The sequence below is a fragment of the Hemiscyllium ocellatum genome, chromosome X (assembly GCF_020745735.1).
Source record: "Hemiscyllium ocellatum isolate sHemOce1 chromosome X, sHemOce1.pat.X.cur, whole genome shotgun sequence".
Classification (NCBI taxonomy): Eukaryota; Metazoa; Chordata; class Chondrichthyes; order Orectolobiformes; family Hemiscylliidae; genus Hemiscyllium; species Hemiscyllium ocellatum.
Genome location: NC_083453.1, coordinates 5,430,777 through 5,440,781, shown reverse-complemented (window position 1 = coordinate 5,440,781; position 10,005 = coordinate 5,430,777). Strand labels below are relative to the sequence as shown.

The 10,005-nt window shown below is 44.9% G+C and overlaps 1 protein-coding gene across 3 annotated transcripts in view; it reads right to left on the bottom strand.

Moving 5' to 3' along the window:
• Nucleotides 1-2,337: 2,337 nt before the first annotated feature.
• The window catches only part of os9 (OS9 endoplasmic reticulum lectin), a 45,765-nt gene continuing 38,097 nt past the window's right edge, over nucleotides 2,338-10,005 (bottom strand). For 2 of the 3 annotated variants that reach the window (XM_060821050.1, XM_060821051.1), the window contains exons 13-15: nucleotides 9,395-9,568; nucleotides 6,155-6,267; nucleotides 2,338-3,463 (exon numbers count right to left, since the gene is read on the bottom strand). In XM_060821050.1, the coding sequence (XP_060677033.1) occupies nucleotides 3,326-3,463; nucleotides 6,155-6,267; nucleotides 9,395-9,568 (425 nt within the window). In that variant the 3' untranslated portion in view covers nucleotides 2,338-3,325. The remainder of the gene's footprint in view (nucleotides 3,464-6,154; nucleotides 6,268-9,394; nucleotides 9,569-10,005) is intronic. The other variant, XM_060821052.1, reaches the window with a different exon arrangement.

The following is a 10,005-nucleotide window of genomic DNA, read 5'->3' as shown; positions in this document are numbered from 1 at the left end:
CTTGCATGGCTTAATATACCTGGGTGATCCTACCAGTAGCATATGCTTGTCTCAAAGATTAAGCCATGCATGTCTAAGTACTCACGGATGGTACAGAGTTTCCTGTTCCTTGGATGCTGCCTGACCTGCTGCGCTTTTCCAGCATTGAAATGGCTGAGCAGGATATAGGTTTGTTTGGTCATGTTTCAAACATAGTATTTGTATTTATGCAAAACCTGCACCCCAGAAATATCGCAGGCCCCACCCTGATCTGGGTCGATAATTCCAATTGTGAATGTAAGGTCTTAAATGACTCAAAATGTCCTCCCTTCCCATTTTGACTGTACTGGTCATTTCTTTAGCTGCTTAACATTAGCATTTAATTCTCCAGTCACAAGAAAGTTGCTGGATGCCAAACGTGGAGCTGTCACATACACAGTATGAGAAACTGCATGATCATGTGCCAATTCTTGTGTAATGTTGTCATTGTTCAACAATTTTAAAAAAAACACATTTAAAAATGTGTGATTGGAAGCAACTGTATTGGCGTGGCTATTTCTATCGGTGAAGGACTTTTGCCCGAAAGGTCGACGCTCCCGCTTCTCCGATACAGCCTGACCCTGCTTCTCCAACACCACTTTTTTTTTTGACAAGCAGTGCCCTTACACGCCTGCTTATTTTTAAAAAAAATTAACCCCCACACTACCACCTAACTGCGGTAGTGCTTATTTTTTCCCAGCACCCATGGGGTGTGTGTGCGCGCAGTTGTGAGAGACACAAAGTACACAAATCTTTATTCAATTTCCACCACCAGGAAGATAGGAAAACACCCGGGTGGCAACCAGTCTCTTGCCTGACCTGCAGTCCTCACTTTCATCCTGGCTAGTTAGATTGTTGCAATCGAATTCACGAGAACACTTGGTTCACCCGAACAAAACTATGCAGCAGGTACCAAAACAGATTGAAAAAAAACAGGCTGGACTTTTGTGGGACTTCAGAACTACTTTTGCAGTCAAGTTGACCTGAAATTCGAGAGTAAAATATTTTGATAAGCCAGGACGTATTCCACTCAAAGGTGGATGACAGATACACACAAAAAAAAGATGCACTGCGGATGCTGGGAATCAGAAATTTAAAAAGAAACAAAATGCTGGTCAAAGTCAGCAGCTAAAGGGAGATAAACGGTGAACCTTTTGAGTCAACATCCTGAGGACTCCAAAGAAGGGCTTCCTAATGTTACCGTGGATTTGAAATGGTTGTCACCTTGTTCTAGACTCTGCCCGTAGAAGAATTCGTCTCAGCCTACCCTCCAATGGCCATTAATGATCAACATCACAAATAGAGAATTGCCTTTTTTTTCCAAATATTCAAGGAAATATGAACCTAGTCTACACCATCTATCCTTGAATTCAACCTTTCTAGGTAGTGTTTAATTCTTGAGAACATGCAAAGCAACATCCTCGTCTGAAATAAAAGGCCAACATTCCATTAATCTATTCGAGTGCTTTGCACCCACAAAGAAGTCTGTATAATCCTCTGCACCACCAGGTCCTCACTTCCATTAACTCTTTCGGTCCAAAATGAGTCGCCTCACTCTTCCTTATAGTGAGCTCTCACCAGTCAGGGTTTTGCCTACTCACTCAATCTCGTGTCAGAACCAAAAAACCTGCAGGCGCTGGAATCCAAAACAGACAGACAGGAGGCTGGGAGAACGAAGCAAGCCAGGGAACAGCAGGAAGTGCAGAAGCGGATGTTTCAGCTGTAACCCTTCTTCAGTCCTGAAGGGGTTCCAGCCGAAACGTTGCCGTCTCCACCTCCTGACGCTGCCTGGCTTGCTGTGTCCTTCTAGCCTCCTGCCTGTCTACTCGATCTAGCACCCTGCCTTTGCAGCTTACTGTCCCGATCCATTCTGCCACTCCAATCTCATCAGCAAACTCAAAATAAAAGTTCTCCACTCTTTCATCCATGTCTGAATATATATTTTAAAAACGTCTAAGCCCCAGTGTGGATCTGTAAGGGTCTAGCACTTAAGTCTCAGCCTATCAACTGGAGAACCTTCTCTACTCCAACTTCCTAGCCATTTCACCATCAAGAGTTAACTAGTCAAATGCCTCTGGAAGTCCATACTTGATAAATCCTTTAAGATTTCAACTAATGTTTGTTAAACACGACTTGCCTGATGGAAAATACACACTGGCTCTGATCAACTCACATTTGTCCAAATTCTAAGCTTCGATCGCTTAATTTCAATGTATTAATCAAAAGCTCTTGCCACCAAGGGTAAATACAACCTAATGCTGGGGTTTAAAAAACTTTCACCAAGTGTTTGAGTCAGTCAAAAAATGGTTAAACACCATGTAAACAGGATACAGTGTTTTTATTAAACATTATTCAATCACAGTGTTGCCCAAATATTGTTAAGAAATGGTGGAAGTAGGTACCAACTTGGTCTAAGTATGGCAGACTGCTGCATTATTCACAAAGCTCAAAGGTTTGTTTTTTTAAGATTTACAAAGCAGTTAGCACAAAAAGAAAATTATTAGGAGACGAACATATACACAGAACTTCAATAAAAATGACAGGTTCGCTGCCAGAGCGTTATCTGACAGCCACAATATCTGATCAATAATCTTGGCTCTGCTCATCTCAGCAGCATGTCACCATCTCCAAGATGGCGACTTAGGTAATCCGGGTCACGGGTTTGGAGATATAAAAGCAACAGGAGACGATTATTTCTGGGGTCTGGCTTTGTAACTTGGCAGAATGTTACCATCAGGAAACAAGTACTTCCCTGGAAGCTAGTGATGGCATCAGAAAGCTGTTGGCTTTCTCTGAAGTTGGACTGTCCAGGATTCTACCACTGTCCTGATGCAATAAGCACGCTGATCTCTGCCACCAGGTTGCTCAGTTGCCTGAGTTTTTTTTTCAGCTATCTACATTCAACTTGAGAGAAATTCCATTTTGGGACAAAAATATGACATTCATTGCTGACTCTTCACATTAATGGACTGTCCTTACTTTAACTGGCTGTTGGCCAAGGAGAATGAATGTCAGCCTCAGGGTTTTGCTGATTAGATTCATTACCAAGATATACATTCATATATGTTTGTAGCACTACTCATCTGTACCAGTTCCACCCCAAAAAGATGACTGCAGCAGACAAATGCAAAATTCCACTTTAGCCGATCAATAAAAATGCACATTTCTGACTGTTCGTCTGCAGGTTTGTTTATTATCTCGTGATCGGTGATCACAAAACGTGCCATTACACATGGCAAAGTGCAAATTGACTGGTTCGTGTGCTAACACCCGAAGATGTATTTGCTTTATACTACGTTACGGATCCCTAGAAGTCCATATCATCGGAATCTGTGCTGCTCGATGACTGCGCTTCTTCTTGGCTTTCCCCCCATACAAAACGGTAGTTATCTTCCAGCTGCTGCTGTCTCTGCTGCTCTTTGTAAACTTCTTCAGTACCTCCAGTCTGTTGGGGACAAAAATACATAAACTACTTTAGATTTCCAATTACACACAGTCAGGGCATTGCCATTTGTCAATAGATGTTAATCTGAGCTTCCAGATTTCAAAAAGCAAGAAAAAAAAGGAACGACTCTTCTCAATGCTGTTCCTTTTCACAGCACTGCCTTTCCTTCATAAAAAGGAAAAGAACTGCAGACGCTGCAAGTCAGAGACAAAACCAGAAATGGCTGGTAAAGCTCAGCAAGTCTGGCAGAATCATCGGTGTTAGTTAACGTTTCAGGTCAAAGTGACTCTTCCTCAGAACTGAAGGCAGCTAGGAAAATGCTGGGTTTGTTTGTAGAAGGTAAGGGTAAGGAGGGGGTAAGGTGTAAACGATAGGTGGGGGATAGATCTCAGAGAGAGAACAGTTAGACAGGCAAAGGAGTGGATAACAACCAGCCAAGGAGAATTATGCAGCTACTAATGAGGACGGTTATTGGCTCACAATGTGTTGCATGTAATAGCAGACCATGTGATTATAAGGCCAGTGTTTGGGGGTACAGGAACACCATGGGAGAAGGTGTCTTAAACCCTGATATTGTTTAGCACAACATTGAGCCCGTAAGGCTGCTGGGTCCCGAGTGGAAACCCGTGTGCTGTTCTTGCAGCTTGCACGGAGCTTCCCTGGAGCCCTGCAGCAAGCCTGAGACAGAGAGGTTGGAACAGGGTGGGGCGTGAAAGTGGCAGGCAACTGGAAGCTCAGGGTCTTTTTGTGGACAGAACGTAGGTGTTCTGCGAACCGGTTCCCCAGGCAACACTTCATTGCCCCAGTGTAGAGAAGAGCACATTGTGAGCAGTGAATGCAGTCGTCTAGATTGTGGGAAGTGCAGGTAAAGTACTGCCTCACCTGGAGGGTGGACTTGGGCCCTTGGATACTGAGGGGGGAGGAAGGAAACAATTGCATGGGAAGGTGCTGTGTGCGCGTGAAGGAGGGGAGGGGGAAACCAGGGTGTCCTGAAGGGATTAGCCCTTGTGGAAGGTGCCAACTTCAACAAGGAGGCCACCACAATGTCGTTCTTTCTCAACCGAGCATTCCCCAACACCATAGCTGGCAGGGCCCATGGCCAGGTCCAACCCACCTCCCGCACTTCAGCCCTCACTTCCCACCCAGCCCCACCCCTTTCCAGCAACAGCGAGCATCCCCCTTGCCCTCACCTACCATCCCACCAGCATCCACAACCAGAGGATCATTAGCAGGCACCTATTTCCCTTCCCTCCCATCATCCTTCCACAAGGACCCAAACTGTACACTGCTTTCTCTCCACAGCTGCTGCCAGACCAGCGAAACATTACCAGCAATTGCTGGTAAAGCTATGTTGAGTCTTCCTTCATGTCCTTGCAGATGCTTGCAGCCAGACTGCTGTTACTCCTGCTCCATTACAGAGTTGGCTTGTGGAGCGACCTCCGTGGATCCCATTACGTTGGCACTCAGACTGGCAATAAACAAGGCAGCCAATATCACATGCCTTGGGTGGGGGAGGAATAGTTCAGCGATTGATCGCACGGAATTGGAGTTTTCACTCAATTCCCTTCTATTATTATCAGAAGTAACAGTTTGAGCTTGTTCATAATTTGGATACAAGCAAGCCTTAAAACAAAAACATACTGTCAGGTGAACTTTAAGAACTGGCCATGTTGTACAGGACATTGGTTAGGCCACTGTTGGAATATTGCGTACAATTCTGGTCTCCTTCCTATCGGAAGGATGTTGTGAAACTTGAAAGGGTTCAGAAAAGATTTACAAGGATGTTGTCAGGGTTGGAGGGTTTGAGCTACAGGGAGAGGATGAACAGGCTGGGGCTGTTTTCCCTGCAGCGGAGGCTGAGGGGTGACCTTATAGAGGTTTACAAAATGGTGAGGGGCACGGATAGGATAAATAGACATAGTCTTTTCCCTTGGGTGGGACAGTCCAGAACTAGAGGGCATAGGTTTAGGGTGAGAACAGAGCATGTAAAATATCAATGTTATTCTCATAAACAGCCCACTGACACCCCCTCTGTGGGGTCAGGGTCTTAAATTCACCCTTGTGTCTAGGAATTGAGAAGGCACTGGGGATGACTGCTCTGAACACTCCGTAGGGAAAACACCAATCTTGCTCACTGCCTTTTTTTTAAAAAAAAAAGGTTTATTCATGGGATGTGAACAGATAGGATTCAGATGCATACTTGCAATGCTAAGGCATCCAAGGCTGGTAAGTAGGATTAGAGTATTAGGTGCTTTTGTTTTGGCCAGTGCAGACTATGGGCTGAAGGGCTTTGTTTCTGTGCTGACAACCTCTATGACTATGTGGGCATCACTTGCTAGCACAGTATTTATTGTTCACTCCAAGGTGTCCCCAGGTTGATGCAACGGAACAGCTTGCTTAGCAGCAGTTAAGAGTCAACCAACCATGGTGCTGTCATTCTGGAGTCAGATGTCAGCCAGACAAGCTAACAATGGCAGGTTTCCTTCCCCGAAAGGACATTCAAACCAATCCTGCCTGGTTCCCGAAACAACCTACAATGGTTTCGCACTCATCACGTTCATTTCCAGGGCTGGTGGGATTCAAACTCCACCCCAGAACATCCTAGGTCTCTAGCTTGCCTGCCCACCAACAAAACCACTACGGCATTACCTCTGTTCCAGTTACAACATAAAAAGGCAGAAACATTGGTACCAGTAAGTTGATGAGAAGCTCGCGGAAGGATTTAGTATCTTCTTCCGATAGCCAGTGCATGTCATCATCATCGCCAAGTGATCTGGTTGTGACAATCTTCACTTCGATTTTACCTGAGAAATAAAAATATCCAGGTGTTAACTCTGTGAATTGGTATCACACCCTGTAAACCTTACTCTGCAGAAACAGCAATTTCTTTCAAAAACTTTTCTTTGTAGCCAGTAAAATGACATTTTTTGTACCTTTAATTACTACACAGTCATTGCTACTTTAGGTCAGACAAAAGTGCGCAAAGGACAGATTTGCATCCTGCTCACTAAGACTCTGCATTCTTCAGTATTCCAAGCTATAATTAGTGGGTAATGCTTCAATCTTAGCCCTTATTTAACCACTCCGTTGCTAATTAAACTTGGCTGCAGCCACTTATTCAGATTGCATGAAACGTTAACCTTGTACAGAATGGTGTCACCACTGGGAGACTACTCTTGCTTCCTGTGGCTTTAAACTTGAACAAGATGGGGGCTGAGGAACCCACCACCACTCACTCCCGCTTCCTTAAACCCCAAAAATAACTGCACATTTGCCGGACTTCCTTCCGGACTTCAGAGACCACACCCGAAACCAAACTCTAGAGAACTTGCCTTCCAGTGGAAGCAATGTCCCACAGTTGCACTAACATGCTAGTTAAGTGACTAAATGGGCAGCCCAATTTAAAAACCACTCCATCCCTTTACATTCAAAACCTGTGAAACAGTCAGATTTAAACTGAGCTCTGACAATAACCTGGAATAAACATGTCACAAATTTTTAAGTGAGCATAAATTAAGAAACAGGACAAAACAGAATTAGTAAAATGTACAGGAACAGTAGTCATGGAAGGAACTACGTAACTACATGCCCATTTCATTGTCAACTGGAACATTAGACAGAAGCAAACTGCCTCAAATACATGGGGAGAGGTCGGGTGTAGGAGTGGACTTTACTTGGGTGTTGACCAGCCAGCAAGGCCTTGGCTTATGCAAAGGGTTTAAAAAAAAGTGTTCAATAACAGGTTGCTGGCAAATCAAACTTTCAGGACAATATTTTGTTTTAAATAAAACCATATTCCCCTTCAATTGAGGGGAACAGCTCCTCAACAAATGGAGGGCGGACCTGTTTAAACTAATGCAAAACTGAAAGCACCACAATTCCAGCAAATTAAAACATCAACCTCAGGTTATCCTAATACTGCCGCAAAAAATTCTTTCATGGGGTGTAGGCGTCACTGTCTAGGCCAGCAGCATTTATTGCCCATTCCCAATTGCCCTGGAGAAAATGGCTATGGGTTACAAGTCCACATGGTGTAGATACATTTAGTGACACTGAAGGAACAGCGATATACTGCCAAGTCAGGATGTGGAGTGGCTGGGAAGGAAGCCTGCAAGCGCTGGTACTCCTTATGTACCTGCTGCCTGGAAGTGGGCTAGGTTTGGAAGGTGCTGTCTAAGGAGCCTTAGTGAATTTTGCAGTGTATCGTGTAGATGGTACACTGCTGTCAGTGATGGAGTTGAAGGCAGTGAGAATAGGGGGCCAATCAAGCGGCTGCTTTGTCCTGGATGGTGTGGAACTTCTTGGGTGTTGTTGGAGCTGCCCCCATCCAGGGGCAAGTGGGGAGTATTCCATCACCGTCCTGACTGGTGCCTTGTAGATGGTGGACAGGCTTTGGGGAGTTACTTGAAGGTACATGTGCATGTCTGTGTGTGAGAGTGTGCGCGCACACGTGGGTCTCTGTGTCAGAGTGTCTGGTCCAGCAGTTTCTGAACAACAGCATCCCTGAGGATGCTGATAATGGGGGAGTAATGATAAAGTCATTGAATAGCATGGGACAATGGTCAGACATGTTTTTCTTTCAGATGGTCATTACTTGGCACTTAAGTAGCAATAAATATTTGTGCCAACTATCAGTCTAACCTGAAAGCTGTCCGTGCTGCACATGGAGATGGACTACTTTAGTATCTGATGAGTCACAAAGAGTGCTGAAAATTATCAGTCAACATCTCAAATCCAGAATTCATGGTGGAAGACAATTGGTGAAGCAGCTGAAGGTGGTGGGGCCGAGGACACTACCCTGAGGAACAGCTGCAGCTTAGGTGACATCTCCTCCACACCACCCCCCCCCCCACAACCATCTTCCTTTGTGCCAGATAAGAGTCCATCCAGAGGACAGCTCCTTCTCTCGACTCCCACACCAAGTTGCCACAGACTCCAGCTTTGCCAGGCCACCTTGCTGCTACTGTCAAATTCAGCACTGACCACAAGGGCAGTCACTCCCCTCTCACATTGTAAAGAATTTTATGCTTACAATAATTTGGTATCTAACCTGTACAGTCTGGAAAAATGCTGAGAACCGAACCAAAATGAAAAAAAAATCATATAGCAGCCAGTCAGCCTCGAAATTGCTATTTTGAACCCTTGCATGCAGTGAGGAGAAAGTGAGGACTGCAGATGCTGGAGATCAGAACTGAAAATGTGTTGCTGGAAAAGCGCAGGTCAGGCAGCATCCAAGGAACAGGAGATTCAACGTTTTGAGCATAAGTCCTTCCTGAAGAAGGGCTCATGCCCAAAACGTCGAATTTCCTGCTCCTTGGATGCTGCCTGACCTGCTGCGCTTTTCCAGCAACACATTTTCAGCCTTGCATCCAGTGGCCCAACATGTATTCGAGCTGTGTCCATACACGTGCCCAAAAATGACAAGAGGCTCAGAGAGCATGACTAGGTCACAATCCAGTGCAGTGTTAAATAAAAACATCACCTTCTGCTCATCAAGGTGACGGAGATCAGGGCTGGGGACAGGAAGGTAGTGCCACTTCTGGCACCCACTGGTGGGGAGGGAGGGGGAGATACAGATGGAAAACCCAGCTTTATTCTGTCAGCGTTTCAGCATGACAATGTACAGCCTTCCACAGAATGCGCATTATTGATTTCCCCAAAACAAAGCTGAAATTTCGCCATTGTAGGGCTTGTATGGTTTTGCATCAAAAAGCTGCCAAACCCATTTCACATGGCTCCTTATAGCTGGCAGAAACTCATGAGAGCCACCCAAGCACTACAGCAGAACAACTGATTTTCTGGACTGCTGAGGTGGAATGTCAGAAGCCCTCCACTGGTCTTGTTTTTAAGACAATGCTTGGCTCCCATTGGCAGGAGGGGGAGATGCAGGAAGCCTTACTGTTGCAGCAGTAGAAATAGTCTCCAAACTACCTTCTGCTTTCAATCCTGCTTTCTCCAGCTGCTCTTTCACCACATTCTGAATCTGCCTGAGCTGGGGGTCTGTGCCACTCATTTCACGCACTTTCATTTCTTTATGGAGTGGGCTGCCTGGGTTGATTTTTGTGACTCGAACTTTAACGTGCCCCTCAGTATCTTCATCAGTTTCTGAAATGCAGCAAGAGGTCAGTCGCAAAGGTACAAAAGGATATTCCAGTTTATTTAAAAAAAAACAGTACATAAATCCTAGCATTTCGTAACATTGAGATTGCAGTTGCCACAAAAATACCTACATCCCCACACTTGGATAGCTGTTAACAGTTTAAGGAAATTAACGAGAGAGTAGCTCTAACAAACCAGCAGGGCACAGGACTCGGTGAAAAACATCTTCAACATCCATTTTTAAAAACCTTGGAAGTTTTTAAATCTGGCTGTGCTCCTGTCTGAAACCACCAGCTACAACCCAGAGATACCATACTTTTAAGACCAACTTCAGAAGAGATTTTGAGGACAACTTTGATTACTGGCTATTATTCAAATAACACTCCTGGACTAGTGCCTCGAGAGTAGAATTAGTAACGGGAAAAGAAAAAAAAAAGCAAGTT